This window comes from Perca fluviatilis, chromosome 21 (genome assembly GCF_010015445.1).
Source record: "Perca fluviatilis chromosome 21, GENO_Pfluv_1.0, whole genome shotgun sequence".
Classification (NCBI taxonomy): Eukaryota; Metazoa; Chordata; class Actinopteri; order Perciformes; family Percidae; genus Perca; species Perca fluviatilis.
Genome location: NC_053132.1, coordinates 23,644,018 through 23,667,246, shown reverse-complemented (window position 1 = coordinate 23,667,246; position 23,229 = coordinate 23,644,018). Strand labels below are relative to the sequence as shown.

At 40.9% G+C, this 23,229-nt stretch overlaps 1 protein-coding gene across 4 annotated transcripts in view; it reads right to left on the bottom strand.

Moving 5' to 3' along the window:
- Positions 1-23,229, bottom strand: part of slc39a11 (solute carrier family 39, member 11) — a 168,934-nt gene that overhangs the window by 110,935 nt on the left and 34,770 nt on the right. For all 4 annotated transcript variants that reach the window (XM_039787897.1, XM_039787900.1, XM_039787899.1 and 1 more), the window contains exon 4: positions 16,974-17,132. In XM_039787897.1, coding sequence (XP_039643831.1) covers positions 16,974-17,132 — 159 coding nt within the window. The remainder of the gene's footprint in view (positions 1-16,973; positions 17,133-23,229) is intronic.

Genomic DNA, 23,229 nt, shown 5'->3' with positions numbered 1-23,229 from the left:
GGTCCATTGGACACAACACATTATCATGACTACTCAGCAAGGACCCGGGTCACAACTCTGGAGTCCTGCTAACACTTTCGTCTTAGCAAGTGAGGAGGTAAGTATCCTGATGTTTGAGAGGCCAGGCAGGAGACAAAGACAAGGGTTCTAGAGTTGATGGCCCCATGTTTGAATGGGGAATAACTTGCATACGTAAAAAGCCAAGGTTTTTTCATGGGGTAATTAAATGGGTCACGTATCAGACAAAAACTTTGTTATTGAATAATTCGGCAAAACTCAGGTTACCACTTTGGAAAACCACATATTCTTTTATTCTACAATGACGGGCCATGGCATCTACGGTGGGGTTATGGAAATATTGTTTATATTGGTACAAAGTAAGGTATTATAATTACAGATCTTTGACAGGATGCAAACTTTGGCCTTCCACTTGAAAGGCGGATGCACTACATGCTCATCCACCACCTTGCCCTCTACAGACTTATTTTCCGCCTCGCCACCCTTGCTTACTGCCTCGAACACCATTCCGAGTGATACTGGGATTAGCGTACATTTCCCAGAGCTGGTGTAGACAGATACATTTGCACTGTTCTGTGGAGCAGGAGAGTGACGGGCATCTGAAACGCTCCAGAAATGCTCCAAAAGATAGGAAAACGGTGTGGTCTGCCCTTTAGCCCCACTATGCCTAAGCAATTTATTACCAGATTCTGTTTCTTTCTACTTTTTACTAACCATGCTTGGCACACTCTCTAGTTTCCCTTTCTTGTTGCTTATGCCAACAAAAGTCCATTAAAAGAGTTTATGCAGGTTTCACCAAGTCAAATTTAAGAGCCAAGTATCGCTAAACTTGCACTACTACTTTTGCGTCTGTCGTACAATCTGTAAAAGACTCGCACCAATAACACAAAAGCTGACTGGCTGCATTATAAGCATGTTGGTCTCAATACAGCGAAATTACATTTGGACAAGCAAAAGAAAGAACTACAACACAAATAAAAAAAGAGCATTATAGGTAGCATTGCATGGACGTAGGAAAATTAAGACCCGTTTCAAATGATTTAAGACTTAGAACACAATACTTCAGCGAATTTAAGACTTTTGAAGGCCTAAAGTTTGGATTTTGGAATTTTAGACTTTTTAAAGACACTTTAAGACCACGCAGAAACCCTGATTAAGAGACAGCTCAGTATGAGCACAAGTGAAGACTGCAGTCTACATTTGAAGCATTGTTTTATACATTGCTTTCCATGTATGAGTAAATGTTAATCAGTAAATTTATATCCAAAATATACAATTTCGTGTTCATTGCTTCAGACAATGAGGGCACATTTTTTATTTTTTCATGTGACAGATAAGTGTTTGTACTCTTATCAAAACTGTACTTTCTTCGATACTCTACCTTCAGTAACATTTTTTACAAAACCCTTTTGCTCATTTAACAAAATAATGATTGTTAAATGTTAAGTAATTTTGCCTAATTAAAAGTAGTCTTAAGTAGGTCCAACTTTTAATTAAATAAGGAACTACCTGATCAAAGAGCGAGTAAACAAGATTAGAAATCTGACCAGATAATACAAATATTTCGTGCTTAAAAAGATTTCAATACTCGTACACATTTTGGTCGCCCAAATGTTTTGCCATTCAACACACAGCCCCACTGTATTCCTGAGCGTTACCAAAATTCACTTTGAAGATGACTCAAATCCATATCTTCTTGTTGTGTTTATCTAGTGCCTTTTTGGTATAAATTTAATTGTCTTGATGTGTGCAACAAACTAATGTAGTAAAGGTTGCAGGGCTTAAAGAAGCTTCTCAAAATTAGCGTCCGAAGGTTGAAACTTTCACCCTGGGTAACCATGACTAACAGTCAGTCACTCCAGTAAGACACGGTAAACAGTATAGATGTCATGTGTGTGTGTGTGTGTGCTCTGGTCATTGTTACTGCTGTCCATTCGGCTAAGTGCCTCCTGTATACTGTGGATATGAAACAGAGACCTGGTGATATAGTGTATACCAAGATGCAATGCTCCGCTGCCAACACTGCCTTTGCCCACGATCACTATGTGTTGTTATGGTGATGACTAGTTTGGTGGGATTAAGAAGATAATATGGTGAGAAAGTACAGTAGCACATTATTCCTTTCAAGCGAGAGCCGACACATCAGAGTCCCTGTGAAGACAAGCAAACACTACACACATACTATCTGAGGAGCACAAGTAGGAGTTTGAAAAGAATATGTGAAACTGGAGCACTCTCCCCTGGTTCTCTCCCTCTCTTCCATTTCTCTCTTTACCATCCCTTTCTCTAGCTCTATCTATTCTTCCGAGAAACACTCTTACTCTTGCTTCCTAAAACCACTTAAACCTGCAACAGCTTGGCCACTTATCGTCCTCTACCAAATACTTGAGATATCTGCTCAAGTCCTGTTGGGACCAGAGCACAAATCACAAATCGGAAAACTTTCCAACATTGTACTTCACAGTAAAATTGTCACTGCCACAACTTGCCCGTTGTCCCGTCGGACGTGCATTGTTAAGGTCAGCTTATTTGCGGTCAGGTTTAAATTTAATTGAACTTTGGCTGCAAAACCTGGACTATAGTCAGTAAAATACACAGCTCTCTCTCGATTTGAAATGGCCTTTCTTCGCACATATGCAATGCGAAAGGTGCTGTCTGTATACATGGACAGATTCAATTACAATACTAAATACAAAAAATATTGAGCTAATTAAGCGTCTCAGCTCTACAAACCTCTCTCTGTATTTTTCAGTATGGCTATGTTTACAAAATGGTGTAGTCCGGCGACATTCGCGTGCTGAGTTTTACATCACCGCTCAGAAAGTACAACAGCAGTGTTCAGCTTTGGAGGCAAAGAGGACATTCAAATTACAAGATAATAATAATAATAATAATAATAATAATAATAATATCTCTTCTGAAGTGTCCATTTTTTTAATCCTCTGTGTTTGCAAGAGTGTGGAGGAGGGGTGGGGGTGTGAAGGCTTTCGTCATGTTGATGCCCCGATAGTGTTGTTTTTATTACTCAGAATTCCTCACTGGGGAGACGCACTATAGCTTTTAAGTAAATGTTAAGTGTATTAGTTAAACCTGCAATAACTGATTTCTTTGGTCACTTGGGTGCAACAAAAACAAGCTGTGAATGCAACATACAATCATCTTTTTAAGTTGAACAGTTGCTTATTTACACATTTAGCAGTTATGCAGCATCATTATCATTCATGTGGAGTCCTGTTTTTGTGCACCAGATGAATTCAAGTCAAGTATTCCCTCTCGTTTAGCTCTTTTTGTTTGGTCTCCACCAACTCTTGAGGGAAATATCTATCTCTTTAGCTGCTAAATGCTCCACTATGTTCACCAGCCAGGTTACCCGACTCCATGCAAATGAGTAGTGCAAGGCAAGGTGCTGCTATGTGAAAAAATTTGAAAATTTTATTGCAAAGTAATCTGCACCACTATGAATGGGAATCACAAAAACATTGAAGTGTTGTACAATTGCTTTTTACTACCCTACCCCTCTCAGACAAGAGATTATATTGGAGAAGCCAGCCTCAACTTTCCTCTCCACTTCAACTGCGGTTGGCATGGTTGTTGAGATGACATGTACTTCGACTAGATGAGAATATAATGATTATTCAAAACACGGCCCTACGATATCAACCGAGTATTAAAGAGGTGATAGAATGCAAAACCGATTTTACCCTGTCATAGTTGAATAATGACAGTTTGGTGGGTAAATAGGACATACATAGAAGCTCAAAATCCCACTGACACCCCTTTACTATGAAAATCTCATATTTTGAAACTGCCTCTGAAAACGGGCGAATCCCAACAAAGCTGAGTTGCTTACGCAAGCGTCTCAAAATCCGGAACCTTAAGAGAACAGTCACGCCCCAATATTTACATAGGCTACACAACTGACCTGAGATCAGGTAGTTTTCTGAATCTGGCTAGGTCACGCAGATCTCTGCTATTCCATTACAAAATTCACTTCTGAAACTTTTTATGCGGAAATCAACCATATAAAGCTCGAATATGGGCCGCTTTTTACGAAAATGGATGGCTAATTGCAAATTTTCTCCGACTGTGTGTCGGAGTTTAGTGCCGGTGTTGGTGCTGCCTGGGTTGCTACATGCCGCGCCCGCGCAGTGTCAGCGAGCTTGTTACACCCGCAATCTTTTACCGCCGCCCACAGGTTCCAGTTAATCTTATAATGGGTATGTGTGTTGAGTTATTTAAACAAACAATCCGGAAAATAAACGCCTCTTGTCCGGCGTGTCTCATTGATAGAGCCGCGGTGAGATGGAGTCCATCAATGAGAGATAGCTAGCCTCCTCCTAACTCTGACATTCACAAAAATACATTCAATTGAAATCCGAATCGGACAAGTGTTAGCTAAGCTTTGTAAGACCTTGAGGAACCTGTAATATTCATGCCGGGGAAATTCAAACTGTAAATATACTTTAGTTATGCGAAGTGAGCAAGCTGCGGTATTTCCCCATTGTATTGAATGGGACATATAGCAAGCAGCTGTTCGGTCCTACAAAGCGCTTATCGCGTTCATAAAAATGCCTTAAAATCAAATCGGACACAACGGTTAGCTTTATAAGACATTGGGGAATGATGTTGTATAAGTGGCGTGGACGAAATTCAAACTGTAAATATAATTTAGTTATGGCGACAGTGTAGCTAGCTAGCTGCGGTATTTCCCCATTGTAATGAATGGGACATATAGCAAGCAGCTGTTCGTCCTACAAAGACGCTTAGCGTTCATAAAAATGCCTTAAAATCAAATCCGGACACGACGGTTAGCTTTATAAGACATTGGGGAATGATGTTGTATAAGTGGTCGCGGAAATTCAAACTGTAAATATAATTTAGTTATGGCGACAGTGTAGCTAGCTAGCTGCGGTATTTCCCCATTGTAATGAATGGGACATATAGCAAGCAGCTGCTCGTCCTACAAAGACTCCCCGTTCATAAAAATGCCTTAAAATCCAAATCGGACCCAACGGTTAGCTTTATAAGACATTGGGGAATGAGTTGTATAAGTGGCGGTAAATTCAAACAGTAAATATAATTTAGTTATGGCGAAGTGTAGCTAGCAAGTTGCGGTCGTATTTCCCCATTGTAATGAATGGGACATATAGCAAGCAGCTGCTGGTCCTACAAAGACGCCTCGCTTTCATAAAAATGCCTTAAAATCAAATCGGACACAACGGTTAGCTTTATAAGACATTGGGGAATGATGTTGTATAAGTGGCGCTGACGAATTCAAACTGTAAATATAATTTAGTTATGACGACAATGTAGCTAGCTAGCTGCAGTATTTCCCCATTGTAATGAATTGGACATATAGCAAGCAGCTGCTCGGTCCTACAAAGACGCTACGCGTTCATAAAAATGCCTTAAAATCAAATCGGACACAACGGTTAGCTTTAGAAGACATTGGGGAATGTGTTGTATAAGTGGCGTGACGAAATTCAAACAGTAAATATAATTTAGTTATGGCGAAAGTGTAGCTAGCTAGTCGCGGTATTTCCCCATTGTAATGAATGGGACATATAGCAAGCAGCTGCTCGGTCCTACAAAGACGCTTCGCGTTCATAAAAAACCCTTAAAATCAAATCGGACACAACGGTTAGCTTTATAAGACATTGGGACATTCAAAAACCGTAAATGTATTATTTATAGATATAGTTATGCCGGCAGCTGGCCGCGGAGCCCCGTATGCAGTATCCACAAAGGGTGACTTTGCCCTGGGTATGGAGCCCAGCAGGCGTCGCTTTCTCGTCAGACTGTGTGGAGCTCCTAAAGTCCGACACGTCTTTACCAAATTTGCAATTAGCCATAAATTTTTGTAAACGGCCCATATTTGAGCTTTATATAGTTGATTTCTCTGCTTAAAAAGTCTCAGAAGTGAATTTGGTAATGAAACATTGCAGTGTCTGGAATATGAGATTCTGTCCTTCTCTAATGTATGTGTATTGGGGATTCGCTCAACCAATCAGCGCGCGTCTCTAATGTCTGCGTATGGCAAGTCGCTCAACCAATCACCGCGCAGCTCATCTAAATTTTCATGACCATACCATATTTGGAAGAAAAGCTCTTGTTACAAATAGGGCCAAAACACAGGGATGCATAAGGGCCAATAAAATATCAACCAGGCCATTTTCAGCCCAACCAATGTTACATACCCCATTAGGAGACCATAAGGAACAGTGTGAAATACCCTATATAATCATTCTATCACCCCTTTAAGGGTGCCCTTTGGTTTGTCTGCATTGTCAAGGCACACTTAAAGATGCAGTAGGAAAGTCTTAAAAAACTAACTTTGTGTCGTATTTGCTGAAACTGACCCTATGTTCCAGTAGAACTACATGAAGCAGGTCATTTAAAAAGAATCTGGCTCCTCTGGCACTGCTTGTAAATTACTAACATTTCTGACCCTATAAACTGAGGAAATGTGATTTTTTTCACGAATCTATGAAAGCAGATAAGCTGAAGACAAATTAGTTGGTACACGGTACCAACTCCATCTCTTATCTAATACGTAAACCAATTTCTGGAATTACTTTGCAAGGTGTGAAGATTTATGGCTTTCAATTCTCCAGCTCATATTTTGTTGTCATTGTTTGAACAAAAACTCTCCCCTCGCTGTTTGTTTAAAGATAAGAACTTAATATGCATGACATGGTTCCAAACAAAAACTCAATATGCTGTATTTAAGACATTTTAAGATGCTAATTTAATGCCCTTTAGATTCCGTTACGGTGAGAGGTTGAAGACAGAGACATGTGGAAAGAAAGAGGGAAATAGGAGTGGTGATAAAATGTCTTATTGGAACCATTACACAGTGTCATGGTTACCTGGTTTTCATCACTACGCTGGGAAGCTTTCTAAGCTCCTTCCTGCTTTATGCCAACCACTCTCATCCTCTCCTGTGTCCGTTACCTTATCGCTCCCATCCCTCTCTCCCTGTCAACCCCAGCTCTCCCTCTCTGTCCATCTTGCCCTTCCTCAATCGTTTTTCTCATTCAGTCCCAGTGTTTGTTGAGGAGCCAGTAAAAGTGGCACCAGCAGCTGTCCAAACACTGATGGCCCCCCGCTGTGTGTGGAAGACCCCCCCTATGTTCCCAGTTGATTTCGTGCTATCTATTATCACAGCCCCGATGGTTTCCGCTACTGTCACCATGGCACCAAGGAATGGCCAAGGACAGACAAGCGACAGAATATGTGGAGAAATGAAAATGAAGCACATGAAGAAAGCAGAGATGAAAGTGGATGAGGGATGTAGTGGGGAAATCCAATGAAAGAAATGACACTGAATAGATGAGGGGCATGAGGGATAAAATGACAAGAATGACGTGATTTAGCACAGAAGAAGGAGATAAGGAGGATATGTAATATTAGTCAGCTTGCTCAAGTGATGTTACGCTTGATACAGGAGCTTGAGAGGAGCTTTTTAGACATGCATTCAAGAACGCAGTGCAGTTTACTCTGTTTTTTTGTCTGTTTATAATGTTTTGAGCATTTTAGACTTTAATAGACAGGACAGCTGTAGACAGGAAAGTGGGGAGAGAGAGGGGGAAGACATGCAGCAAATGGCCGCAGGTCGGACTCTAACCCTGAGCTGCTGCGTCGAGGATTGGGCCCCCACAAGACTTGTTTTTTAACCCTTGTATTGTCCTTGGATCAAAGTTTTTTTTGTTTGTTTTTTTTAAAAAAAGGTCCCAAAATGTCACTTTATGATTTTTTTTAAACATTAATATGAGTTCCCCCAGCCTGCCTATGGTCCCCCAGTGGCTAGAAATGCTGATAGGTGTAAACCGAGCCCTGGGTATCCTGCTCTGCCTTTGAGGCAATGAAAGCTCAGATGGGCCGATCTGGAATCTTCTCCTTATGAGGTCATAAGGAGCAAGGTTACCTCCCCTTTCTCTGCTTTGCCCACCCAGAGAATTTGGCCCACCCATGAGAGAGAGACATCATGGCTTTATAACAAGCAAAGTGGCAGTTGGTCAAGGCCACACCCCCACCCTCCATACAGTATTAGGGGACCATTAAGGTCTATATAAAAGAGACTTCAGATACAGTATTAGGGGACCACTAAGGTCTATATAAAAGAGACTTCAGATACAGTATTAGGGGACGACTAAGGTCTATATAAAAGAGACTTCAGATACAGTATTAGGGGACCACTAAGGTCTATATAAAAGAGACTTCAGATACAGTATTAGGGGACGACTAGGGTCTATATAAAAGCATCCAAAGAGCACCATGTCATGGGACCTTTAATACAGAAATATGGGTTTCCTTTGAACCAAATTGCCCGAAATAACATGGATGGTTCTATAAGTTCTTCAGGTAAAATCAATGATTACCTTCATAACATGTTGGTTCTTCTATTAAATTTTGTGGCATTTGAAAAAAAAATTTTTTAACGGTTTCAAAACAATATCCTGGCTAAACTTTGACATATACCTGTCTGTGATTATCAACATATTCTGATCTTAACTAATAGTCAAAATAATTTATAATTTCTGTTTTTCATATACAGTGCCTTGCGAAAGTATTCGGCCCCCTTGAACTTTTTGACCTTTTGCCACATTTCAGGCCTCAAACATAAAGATATAAAACTGTAATTTTTTGTGAAGAATCAACAACAAGTGGGACACAATCATGAAGTGGAACGAAATTTATTGGATATTTCAAACCTTTTAAACAAATAAAAAACTGAAATATTGGGCGTGCAAAATTATTCAGCCCCCTTAAGTTAATACTTTGTAGCGCCACCTTTTGCTGCGATTACAGCTGTAAGTCGCTTGGGGTATGTCTCTATCAGTTTTGCACATCGAGAGACTGACATTTTTGCCCATTCCTCCTTGCAAAACAGCTCGAGCTCAGTGAGGTTGGATGGAGAGCGTTTGTGAACAGCAGTTTTCAGTTCTTTCCACAGATTCTCGATTGGATTCAGGTCTGGACTTTGACTTGGCCATTCTAACACCTGGATATGTTTATTTGTGAACCATTCCATTGTAGATTTTGCTTTATGTTTTGGATCATTGTCTTGTTGGAAGACAAATCTCCGTCCCCAGTCTCAGGTCTTTGCGCAGACCCATCAGGTTTTCTTCCAGAATGGTCCTGTATTTGGCTCCATCCATCTTCCCATCAATTTTAACCATCTTCCCTGTCCCTGCTGAAGAAAAGCAGGCCCAAACCATGATGCTGCCACCACCATGTTTGACAGTGGGGTATGGTGTTGTTCAGGGTGATGAGCTGTGTTGCTTTTACGCCAAACATAACGTTTTGCATTGTTGTTGCCAAAAGTTCGATTTTGGTTTCATCTGACCACAGCACCTTCTTCCACATGTTTGGTGTGTCTCCCAGGTGGCTTTTGGCAAACTTTAAACAACACTTTTTATGGATATCTTTAAGAAATGGCTTTCTTCTTGCCACTCTTCCATAAAGGCCAGATTTGTGCAGTATACAACTGATTGTTGTCCTATGGACAGAGTCTCCCACCTCAGCTGTAGATCTCTGCAGTTCATCCAGAGTGATCATGGGCCTCTTGGCTGCATCTCTGATCAGTCTTCTCATTGTATGAGCTGAAAGTTTAGAGGGACGGCCGCGTCTTCGTAGATTTGTAGTGGTCTGATACTCCTTCCATTTCAATATTATCGCTTGCACAGTGCTCCTTGGGATGTTTAAAGCTTGGGAAATCTTTTTGTATCCAAATCCGGCTTTAAACTTCTCCACAACAGTATCTCGGACCTGCCTGGTGTGTTCCTTGTTCTTCATGATGCTCTCTGCGCTTTAAACGGACCTCTGAGACTATCACAGAGCAGGTGCATTTATACGGAGACTTGATTACACACAGCTGGATTCTATTTATCATCATTAGTCATTTAGGTCAACATTGGATCATTCAGAGATCCTCACTGAACTTCTGGAGAGAGTTTGCTGCACTGAAAGTAAAGGGGCTGAATAATTTTGCACGCCCACTTTTTCAGTTTTTTATTTGTTAAAAAAGTTTGAAATAGCCAATGAATTTTGTTCCACTTCATAATTGGGACCCACTTGTTGTTGATTCTTCACAAAAAATTTCAGTTTTATATCTTTATGTTTGAGGCCTGAAATGTGGCAAAAGGTCGAAACGTTCAAGGGGGCCGAATACTTTCGCAAGGCACTGTAAATGAGGTTTGTTGACCATACATTCCAAAAATAAGTGTAAAACTTGTGGTAACAAGTTTGTGTTAGCGTTGCATTTAAGTGACAAAAAGGTTTAAAAAAGGTCTCAAAAGAATCTGGAAACAAACGACAAAAACGTCGAAAAATTGTATTAATTTTCAATTTTGGAAGACAACACAAGGGTTAAACATTTTTCAGGACTGCTATGGAAAGGGTTGTTTCTAGTTAGTGTCTAGTTTTATTGGGTTCAATGGAATTCACAAGTAGCCCAGGCCTGTCGTTCAAGTCTAGAACAATTGGACACAAGTGGAAAAGCACTTCCGAATCACAATGCCTTTTAAATATGTTCAAATCTGTTACCGAACCTCAATTAAAGTTAGTGCAAAATTCTGTTTTCTATTCCATGTTACCATTTTGGACATCATGCCTGCAATCTAAGTCATGGATTGCTTTGCTTAAGCAGTTTTTTTTTTTGGTGTATCTATACCTTCATGTTAAGCTCTTTATTTCTCTCACAGTGACACATTGATGGCAGCTGTATTAATTTCCTTAGCTAATTGTTTAACTGACTGCCTGGAGCGGAACAGGCAGCCTTATATAGCAGTTTAGGGGCATTAAAAATATGCTATTATACCTACTCATGAACAAGGGATGTCCATCAGTTTGTGCTGTTAAAGAGAGTTTGGTGAATCCAAGTCGGAACACTCATGAACAAGAACAGGTACCTAGTATATGGCTTGACCGTGTAAAGTCAACGTGATAAATTGTGGCCAAATTGTGACAGGGATATTCGGAAATAGTGTCTATAGTGTGAATTACTGGATCACTTTCTGTAGCGGTCCCAGTAATTTGTTCTCAAATTGTACTGAAATACAAATACGTGGCACAGCAACAAGAACCGCGTATGTACGGAGGAAGTAGATTAGACAATTGATCGCTGGGGCAAAGACGTCACCAGCGGACACACTTTCGCGCCTATGCATTTCGAAAGAGCAACTCCAACTCGACTGACCAATTGTGTAACTTCATCACTCTCTGACTCACTCACTGACTCAGTCAGTCAGTCAGTGACGGACCTTGCCCTGCTTTGCTGCGGTCCAGCCAAAAAGTAAGAACGATTTGGGGTTACCAATACAAAATTTTTCTCGCATGAGGCCCATTGTGTTTGTCCTTCCATTGCTCACCCCCTATCACAATCATGTTTGCGATCAAAGCACATTCACAAACTGTTTCTCCACACTTACTGTACATTTTCCGGTGCAAACAAAAGCAAGGGTTACAGCCACATCTAAAAAATACACCTCCAGTATATGTATAACATATTGCTACAATATATCAGACACAGGCTTCAACATCTTAATTTCAGTGATATTTCTGCCATGTCAGGATTTTGTGTTTAGGTCAATTATGGTTTTCTTTTAGGGTTAAACAATGATTTCTATTTATTTATTCCATTACATTTATTTATTGCATTTGTTCATTTTATCATCGGTTTAATGTATAAGACTTAATTGACCTAGCTATGGCACAACTTGCTTGCCTGCTGTAAATCCTTTTGACCAGCACGTGCCCCTGGTGAAGGCTTCAAGCTTTGAGAAAATGGTTTGAAAATTGGCTTGTTTGACAATCAGTACTGATACAGATCTCTTTTCAGAGCTCCCCTCTGCCTCAAACTACCAACAGAGTACAGTTACTGAACTGTTGCAAGGGTGGTTTTAGGCCAGGGAGGTCAGCCACCCAATTAGCCCTTGCTGAGTTCAGTGGAGAGCCGGGAAATGACTGGGTTGGAGCTTAATGGCTACCTGTAAGCCTAAGCAGACCTGCAGTGCAACTGGAAGTCTCAGAGCAGAGTGCCTCCATTTTGGTCTGAAGTTTTCATCATAATCTTTTTAGTGGCAAACATGGTTTTTATTGTGCCAGCCTCACCGGTTAAGAAAGCTTGATATTAGGGAAGTGGATTAGGAAACAAGACTGCAACAAGGGGGGGGCAGGACCATGTCATCGTAACTGTCAATTACCAGTAAATCCCTGTGAGGCAGAATCTAATGTGACATGTACTGTCTTACTGTCTTACACACACACACAATACATTTGGATGATGTTTGTATCTAGAGTACACAGCCAGATGATGAATTCACATTTGGAATGGCGAAATTAGCTCAAATGTTTGTTACTGAAATGTTCAAAACACATAATATGAATTAGAGCAGAAAGGCAACATACACCCTGATCAGCCCCGAGCACGAATCCCAAAAAACTGAAACCTCTTTCTTCACCCTCCATTGTCCTAAGAATACTGTGTGTTTATCAGAGTGTGTGTCATGTGGTATGAGTGTGCATGACGGTGATGTGTCAGCCGCTCCTTCATATGTAATTCGTGTCATTGCTGCTGTCCTGGTGTGACTGCAGGAGCTTAAGGCAACAGCTGTTCTCTGTTCTCTGCTGCCCTAACTGCAGCGGCTGCATCACATTTCTGTCTCTATCGGTCCCATCTCTACCCTTTTTTATTTTATTTTTTTATAAGATTATTTTTAGGCCTTTATTTTTAAAGGACAGCTGAAGACATGAAAGGGCAGAGAGAGGGGGAATGACATGCAGCAAAGGCCGCAGGTCAGAGTTGAACCTGCACCCGCTGCGTCGAGGAGTACACCTTTACATATGAACGCTATTCTACCAGGTGAGCTACCCAGGTGCCCATACTGTATATGTTTGAGCCTTATGCCAGTTTCAGACTGGAGGCAGAAGCGCCCGAAGCTCCTTACGCCGCCCATGTTAAACACTTTGGGCTGCTACGCGGCTGTCTCGTGATCTGTAGCGATCGTTTCGGCGTCCTGTCTAAACCCGCCGTCAATAGGACTCAGACTAGGTTGAGGAGTCTGCTGTGCACGGAAATCGACAACTAGCAGACGTATCAGAACATTAAGTGTAGTGTAGCATCTTTTGTGTATGCTTTTTGTTAGCTTGCAACCGGAATTTGCTTAAAGCTACTGTAATCGAAAATCACATATCTGATTATTACCATATCTGATTATTGACTTGTTGTTTTAGCTGCTTGAACTTTTTACCTCTGCTTGATGTATATAGAAACTTGCCTTCTCTACCTCGCTGTTCTTTCCCAGGATGGAGGGGCCCATGAGGGCTAATAATTCACACCCTCCCCATTGCTGTCAGCTTGGGAGAGGGTTAATAAGCAATTGATTCTCCAAGACTCTGGGCCCTATTTTAACGATCTAAGCACACGGCGTGAAGCGCCTGGCGCAGGTGCGTTTAGGGCGTGTCCAAATCCACTTTTGCTAGTTTGACGGCGTAAAAAAAGGGTCTGTGCGCCGGGAGCATGGTTCAAAACGGTTGTACTTAGTGTCTTCATTCATTTGTAGGTGTGTTTTGGGCGTAACATGTTAGGACATCATAAGCGTGCCATCTCCCATTCCCTTTAAAAGCCAGGCGTGTTTGTACCTTGGCGCATTGCTGTTATGATGGTGGATTTGCACCGTAATATTTGGATATTTGGATTTTACTAATGCGCGGTTTAAATAACAATGAAATGCTGCGCTATTGACTTTAGACCAGTTTTTTGTTGGTCAATGGCGCGATCACTGTCCGCTGCCTCAAGATAGCAATACGCCAAGAATTCACCTGAACATACCTCCCTGTAAGACCAACACGCCAATGGGCGCACTGATGGGCGCAGGTGCATTTGCCATTTAAACGACGAGGGCACTGGACGGTCTTAAAATAGCAGAGACACTTGCGTTGGGCTTTGCGCCACGCTTCACCGGGTGCTTGAGATTGCTCTGTGTTCATTCTCTCAGACTCTCATAATGAACTGAAACTTCTTTGCGCAAAGAATAAATACTTAAAAGACTTTGTTGACCGAAGCTTTATTTCAGATCTCACCCTCAGCTATTAAAATTCACTCCTACAACACGATGAGGTTTTCACTCTCTGTACTGACAAGTCAGCTCTGCGCTTTCAGGGTTTGATTTTTTTCCAGGCTTTTGCATATTAGACAGCGATTGGTTTTTAAGCATTTCATAACTCTAAAATGTTACTTTGGACGAAATCTAAGTATTATGCAACAACGCTCACTCGGCTTAGCATTGATTGGCAAAGAGCTAGGGCTACATAAAATTGAGGTATTCAAAAGTTACTGGCAACTGCAGCAGGTTACTCCTTATTGATTAATCCTGCATGCATTAGTGTTTCTAACATGGCACCGGTACTAATTTCCTCTCTCTCGTTTTCCTTTCATCAGCCAGCAGTAGCTCTCAGGAGCAATTATGCCACAATGTAAGCCACACAAAAGACCAGCAAAGGCAACGTTGAACAAAAGAACAATCTTGGCCAGTGCAGCAACAACTATGAATCACCTCAGGCAACATTTCTACAAACTTCTCATAGAATCCACGCCCTAAACAGGATTACTACTGATATGTAAACCCAAAGAGTCCTTTTGTGCATTTTCTGCTACTGAACTATTTAATTGAAGCATGTATCAAATATCTAAATATTGCAAACAAAATAGTAATTCAATGAAAGAATCGAGTGAAAGCTCACGTCATCAAAGGTGAAGTGTCTGTCCTTTCTAATTGCCTGCGTTTAAATGCCCTTCTAATTATCTGGATGATAATATAATAACTATACCTCTTCTCTTCACTGTGTTTTTGTGTCCCTTCGCAGATCCACACGGATGTGCGCCAGCTACACTCAGGGTTCACATCCCCCTGCAAACACTGCTCCTGCTATCGTCTACAGACTATGGATTTCGTTGGTAAAATTACATAAAGTCTGAAGAATAATCACGGTTTCACGATGATCACATTAATTATGCTTTAATTAATTTCAATACTAATGTCTGAAATCACATGAACACTCTAGATTTTAACGTGTTATTTATTGCTGCCTTTTAAAACAGATTTGAATGATTTGAAAATGATGATATGATCAATCATCAACCTTTTTATTTACATCAATCTGAAAAGATTAGAGACTAGAGGTGAATCCGTCACACCATAAACAAGAAGAAGAAGTTGGCCCTCTTTGGGCTAGAAACGGCCCTGCTAGCTGGTGTGTGTTGGAGGAGCTGCTGGACAAGATGGACCTGTCACGGGGAGATTCACAGCATTTTGCCAAGGAAGAACTGCCAAGGAGAGCTCTCTTTGCAGCATTATGTCCCATTTGGGATGAAAAGGAGTAAGTACCGTAAGTAACGTTTAGTGGTAACGTCAGTGACTATGTTTACATGCAGCCAATAACCCGTTCAAAACCGGAATATTAGCAATAACCCGTATGTAAACACCGGAAAAACCCCAATATGCTCATATTCGGGTTTTTAAAAACTCGAAAATGATCCCTGGGTTACCCCTTTTCTAACCCGAAATTTTGGTCATGTAAACGCGTATCAGCATATCCCCATCAAAAGGAACATTGATTTGTGTTCTGCGCATGTTCTATTCGCAAGGAATCTTGGTCTTTTGAGTAGAGGAACTTCTTGTATGCGCCAGAAAACCTGCACGCAGTATACCGGAAGTAAACAAGAAGTAGAGGTAAACATGGCGAGACGCAGCACAGCACCACACTTTTGGAGCGAGGAGGAAACCAATTTCTTCATTAGTGTGGTAAAAACCATGAATATAATGTCTTTTGTTGACAGCAGAAAGTACCGAGATAGTGAGATTTATAAGGTGACCGAAAAGTTACGCGAAGCAGGGTTTGTCCGTACATGCAGACGCTAACCGTGCGTCACCGTTTACGTCGGGATATTGCCAATTGATTACAAATGCCATGTATACAGGAGTAACCCTCTCTGCTCACGCATGTAAACGGGTTATTCCGAATGTTTCAGAAACCCGAATAGTGACCTTAACCCGACCATAACCCGAAAATTGACAGCTTGTAAACATAGTCAGTGACATGATTGAGCTGTTGCGGATTTTTTTTTCTCGTACGAACGTAACGTTATCATCAGCTCACTCACTGTAAATGCAAACGTCGGATTCCGACTCGTTAGCTGTTAACTGTAACGTTACCGTTAACATTAGACAGGCCAACGTTAGCTAACTGGTAACATTAACAAGCTAACAAAACACTTAACAACGTTAAACAATAAAGTCGCTAGCAAGCTTACCAACATGGGTTGAATTTAGGGCTGGGCGATATGGAGAAAATCAAATATCACAATATTTTTGACCAAATACCTCGATACCGGTACCGCAACGATATAGTACACGTAGTGTTGACTATTGGTGCTTTCACAACATATTTACACAATGAGATTTTTTATGAATAATCATCAGTAATGTGGATATAATGACTAAGTGGGTAAAATCAAATAATAGAACAGCTACAACAGTCGTTGTGTATCGGAGCCTTTACGATTAATTAACCGTGACATTTTAAATGTAAATGGACTGTTTCTATATAGCGCTTTTCTAGTCTTAACGACTACTCAAAGCGCTTTTACATAGTACAGGGACCATTCACCATTCACACTCATTCACACACTGTGGCCGAGGCTGCCGTAAAAGGTGCCACTTGCTCATCAGATAAACATTCACACACATTTACACTCCGATGGCGCAGCACCGGGTGCAACTTGCCCAAGGACACTTCGACATGGGACTGCAGGGCCAAGAATCGAACCACCAACCTTCCGATTGGCAATCCACCGTTCTACCAGCCACAGCCGCCAAAGCGCGGTTAATAGCGAAACTTCATCCCTACTATCGTCAGTACGGACTATACTGTAGGTAGGGGAGAGGTCTTACCAGCAGAGGCATGGCCAGGTCAGCTAAGTAAACAAAGGCTGCCCCGAGTGTGAATCCCACGGCCACAGGCAAGAAAGCAAACGAGCCGTACTTCCCGGAATCTTCCGCCATGTCGATCGCCGGTGCCAGCAACGACCAATAGGAAGCAGCCAGCATTACCTGAGAGAGGTGAGGAAAGGGAGAAAAAAGGGGAAATAAAAAAAAGAAATACTAGTATCATAGCAGCAGAGCCTTTGTACGATCAAACAAAGAAATATAGCAACCTAATATGACATCACTAATTATCATAATGCACAAGGAAATGTTAATTATAAACAAGTCTCTTCAAAAATAAAATACTGCACATGAGCCAATTTGAAAGTGACGTCTTGTTTTTAAAATATCTCATCCATCGGCCCTGAGGCAGGAAGCACTGGTATGAACGCATTTGTTCTTACGTTGCATCTATAACTAGGGATGCAAAAAAAACAAACTTGTATGACATAAGAATTATAAACCCATAATTTAAATGAATTTTGAGTTCAAATACTGAAATCTAAAAATGAATAGGTATATATAATAATTATCATACATTTGATAGTGTTTCAAAAGTACTCAAAAGGCACTTTAAATAAAAACAAAGACAGAAAAGGTAAAAGCAGTACAAACATACAAAACACAACAATACAACTACAACAGAGAAACTTAATTGATATTTTATTTGTTAGATCATGATTATCATGGCAATTTATAGAATCAATGTTATTATTTTATTGGCACATTTTAAATCGGGCTCCTTATATTGTTCACTAGAACATTTAGCACACACACTGCTTTGCTATTGGTGGAGGATGCAATTTCGCCAAAAGTTGACTCCATGCGAATTTGCTTTGCCACTGGAAGCAAATGTTTCAAAGAAATTGTAGGTTTAGGATAAAAAAAAGAAAATGTTCTTGCATGAGGCCCAATGTTTCCCAGATTTTGCTGTTAAGGCACAGTGCCTGAGAGGAAACTATACAATACAACTTTATTGTCAGTTTACACTGAAATTCATTTTGCGTTCCCAAGCAGCTCAGCTTAAAAAGAAAGAAAAAACAAAAAATACATATACCCACAGAGCTAGACAACAATTACACATATAGTACAAAGATGAAGACATATCGACAGCCACGACAAAGAAACAGGATATCCTCGGGTCCTGATCTTAATTGGCAGCACACTGATTTTGGTTTAGCAACAGGATAGACTGACGTATAAAAGAGTTCTTCAGCCTGTTGTATCTCAACAAAGGGACTCTAAATCGCCTGTTAGGAGGCAGAAGTTGGTATTCATAATTTAAAACATGCATGGAGTCCGAAGAGATGCTGTTAGCAAGTCTGAGCATGCTCTTCTTGTGGACTGTTTGAAAACAGGTTGACCAATGATCTTAGTGCAAACTTTGAGCTCATTATATAATTTAGTTTTAGGTTTAGGAGAAAGGCTGCTGAGCCAGGCTGTGCTGCAGTACAGCATGACGCTCTGAATCACTGAGAAAACAATCTGGCCGCTGGTTCCAAAGGATCTAAGCCTACGGACAAAGTAAAGGCGCTGCTGTCTCTTTTTACAAAATGTGCAGTATGTGAGGAGTCCAACATAGTCCATGATAGTAATCCAAAAGTAGTCCAAAAGTAATTTATCTTGCTAAAGTCTAGGGCTGCGCTCGATTGAAGAAATTCTTAGTCGACTAACGCTCAATCAATTGTATCAACGAATCGATTAGTTGATTTAATCGACAGATCTGTAAATCTGAGTTTCTCGGCAAAGAGTCATGCTAAAAGCACCACTTTAATTCTTGTGTTGACCAGAGATGTGCTCGTACGTTTCTTGGAAATAAGTCATTCAGCATGAAAAAAGCATAAAACATGACTAATCGACTAAAGAAATCTAAGTTGACTAAGACCAAACGACCGATTAGTCGACTAATCGACTAAGAGAGAGACGCGGACTCGCGCGCGCGAGTGTGTCCATGTTTGGATATGTATGCTATGTCTTTGTGTGCGACTGTCTAGTGTATTCAGTATTCTCATAGGTATTTTACCCTGACAACATGTTTCACTTCAAAGCCTAGTCCGTCTGCGTCAGCTGTCAAAGTGCTAACAGAGAGGGAGGGGGATTCTGTAGGTCTGAACACACAAGTGTGTCTTTCCGAGCTTCATATATGCACACAGTAGTATCTGCAGCTTCTATTGTTTGTCACTAAAACGTTGCCACATGCCAATCCTTACTCAGAACACTAAGAAAGGCAAACAGGCAAACTGCATTGTGGGTAATCAGGGGCACCCCCTTGCCTCCTCATTTGAACTTCGGCCTTCAGGACTACATTACTGTGCTCCTATGTTTACAAAAAAATAAAACAGATCCAAGTTCTCTTTTGTTCCACAGGCTATCAAACGCCTTAATGAATGTAATAGTTAATGAAGTTCCTGTATGGTTGTGTGTTGTGATAACCTAAAACAAAAACAATTAACTTGCTCGGTTTTGAGCTCCTCTCATAGCTGCCTCCTGAAACAGAATCAGTCCTGGAAATGCATAACACGAGCGGGGGTTCAGCCCTGCCAATCAAAAGTAATGGAGGCCTATTGTTGGGCTGCATTTAGCTCCGGATCTCCAAAGTAATGTACCGCTAGCATCAAATCTAGTCCGCTCTGTTAGTCAGACAGCGTATAACAATGCCAAAGATGATTGCAACTCACTTGGTTTGGCTCCAAATGAAATTCTGGGAGCTGAAAACGTATGAGTTTTAGTCCAGTCTTATCCATGTTGAATTGCCTGTCAGCAATCAAATCCTCGCCATGACTGCAGACGACAAATGATCCCATCCACAATATAACCTGTCTTTATGCTGCCAAACTGAGTTTCTCAGTCATTTGCCCCAGCGAGGGCTCATGCCTCTTTAATGTTAGCAATCATAAAACAATCTACACTCACTTTTTACAGTCCATGTGATGTGAACGTACCGATTCTCATTGTATCTGCTTTCCGACTTAATCCCTAGTTGGCTGCACAAGGCAATAAGCAAGGAGAGGGAACAGAGTTATTCAGGTAGAAGCAGAAAGCTGGATTCAAAAGACACAAATGAATGGAATATAAACTTAATTTCTTTGTATTTATTTGGCATCTTCATCTCTCCACTGGCACAAGAAGATAAACAAAGATATCAAAGAAAAGTCAGACAAAAACTACACTTGAAACTCAACTTAGCTAAAAATCTAAAAAGGGTGGGGGACATGGCCTTAAAATAATATTATAAAATTGTCAAATCAAGTCAACTTTATCGTCAATTCTGCAATATGTGCCAGACATCTCCCATGGTGCAATAAGGACACGTACAGTAGTTGTTGTTTTTTTTATATAAAAGATAATTCAATTTATTTATAGTATCAAATCATAACAACAGTTATCTCGAGACACTTTACAGATAGAGTAGGTCAAGACCACACTCTATAATTTCCAAAGCCCCAACAATTACAGTAATTCCCTCAAGAGCAAGCATTAGCAGTGGCTGTTGCGACAGTGGATAACTAATATATACAAATAAAGATTACAAAAATGTATTGTTGTAACAATACTCATGAAGATATATAATGATTTGCCTCATGAACGGGTTTGTAGGATATCGTACGAAAAGTAACTTGTGAAGAAAGTTACGTTTTAGACACCAAAACGACTATTTAGGAAAAGATGGTGGTTTGTATTAAAAACACTCCCAAGGGGGGTGAAAGTCTTTTGTTTTCTCCGGGAAGCGAACTCCGCTCCCTGGCTTCTAAGTCCTGTATGTTAACGCTGTTCTTATACGGCAGCAGTCAATGTGGTGCACACAGCAAATAAAAAACGTGTAAATCGTACGAATTACAGTGCTTAACTTTTCGTAGCTTTTACTAGCTTTGTTGTAAAACAAAGCTATAGGTTGCGAAGATTTCGCAGAGCAGCTGGCGCACACACCTTCCTCCATCTCAACAACACGTTGGCAGAGTCAAATAAGCTGAATGGTTGCTCCAGTCTTCTGTAATGAGGCCGATTGGAAGGAAAAAAGAAAAAAATGTGTTCTTGTTTGCACAAGAATTAAAAAAACAAAACAAACTACTCCTTACAACACCCGTGAATATTACACGCAGCCTGCAGCGACATGGTTCAGTCTCGTACCACGCGCTTAAAACATGCTCCCACATCCAGATTTTCAAACCAACCAATCAGTACATCAACTGATTTTACTAATTGGCAACTGGACAGGGAGGAATGTGTTGCCTTTGGTTTGAATTCAATTTTAACCTATTCTTCAAAGCACACTGCTGGACAATAATTTATTGGGACCACTGGCTTTCTTATTATCGTACAATCAGCAGCCTGGTTAATAATTGCAAAGCTGGTTTCCATTCCACACTGTTCCACTTCACTTACTTTCCAATTAGAAAAGGTAGTTTCCTCCATGCAATTTGGTCATACACAGCCACTGGTTCCAGCCATACTGATCATTCCCTTAAAGTAGTATGCTTTAGTTGCTATACATGCTTGTGTTAACTTGCAAACTTGTTAGAGAGTTTGCTCACTTTCTCAACTTTGACTCATACCTAGCCGCACGAGCACATGACCCATAATCCCAGAAAGGAAACACTCTTGAGGGGATTATTTATTATCTTTCACACCAGCCCTCTCCATTTTAACTTTCCATCGTCTACCAATCAAGGGTGCAATTCTGAAAATCGGGAGAATATCACGCGCTTCTGTGCAAATTGAGTCAAGGAGGGGAGCTGTCTACGTGTTATTCAGCAAGAATCCAGAGCGCAAACAAGCTGTGCAGTTTGACACACTGCTATTACAGCTGCCAAACCCCAAAGGTAAACAAAATGTAAATGCACAAACATAACTTTGCACGTGTGTTGTGTATGAAAATTCATGCGTTTGATCTCTTACAGGATTGATCCACCGACTAAAATTCCAGGATTACTATAACTACTATTTAGAAACGGGACAAACTTAAAAGGTGCTGTAGGTAGGATTGTGAAGATCCAGGATTTAGCCAAAGAATTTGAACATCGACAACTTCTCAGTCCCCCCCCCTCCCTTTTTGCTAAAGCCCTAACAGTCTCCTAAGCCCTTCCCCCCCCACAAGGGAGAATTAATGCGTGTGCATGAGCGGTGATTGACACGCAGTTAGACACCCCCCCCCCGGCCCTGATTGGAGGATCTGAACAGGGAGCTGTGGATTTTTGCAAATCGCACTACAGGCTGTAGGTGGTGTCTGAGGAGCCGGATTTTTTTCTAAATTACCTCTTTCATGTAGTTCTACTGGAACATAGGGTCAGTTTCAGCAAATATGACAGAAAGTTAGTTTTGTAAGTCTTACCTACTGCACCTTTAACTATAGAAAATGATCCGAGATTCATTTTGACGTCAAGTCATCTCCGGTGTACAGTATTTTCAGAAGAAAACCTACCTCAACAACATCTCCTAAATCCATATCCACTTGGCTAAACCAATTATCCTGACTATTGGAAGTGAAAGAAATAGAATTGCACAAGAAAATGTTAGCTACAAATAATGAAAGAGGATTGATTTCGCTTTCCTGTAACGGATTTATGCCCACAAAATAAATACATTTTTTATTTTTTTTTATCAACGGGGACATGAAAAACCAGCTCAGAAGCCTCTCAATGTTGCTCATAACAAAAAAGGCCCAAAGGAATGGTTTAAGTTAATAACAATATGTTTGAATTGAAGCAGAAAAAGAGTCTGGGCCCTATCTTGCACTCAGCGCAATTGCCTTTGTACACCGACGCATGTATCATTCCTATTTTGCACCCGACGCACAGCGGACTTTTCCCTCCACAGACGCACGTCAGTAAATTAGGGAATGTATTTGCGCTCCCGGGGGCGGTTCAGCGAAAAGAGGAGGCGTGTTCCGGCGCAAACGCTACGTGGTCCTATTTTGCAGTTTCAGAAAACAATTCCGCCACTGACCAGGAAAAACCTGGTCTAAAGTCAGTGGCGCTAGTCTAAAGTCAGTGGCGCTAGTCTAAAGTCAGTGGCGCTAGTCTAAAGTCAGTGGCGCTAGTCTAAAGGCAGTAGCACGTTATTCAGATGCTATTTTAGGGACGAATGCTTGGCCATAATGTAGCGTGTGCACAACGCGCATACACTTCTCTCATCTACAGCAGTTCCCATTTTTGAAAACCATACATAATTACAAAGAAAAATATTACTGAAAATGCGCGGCGGTGTTTGGATAGGTCAGGAGGCA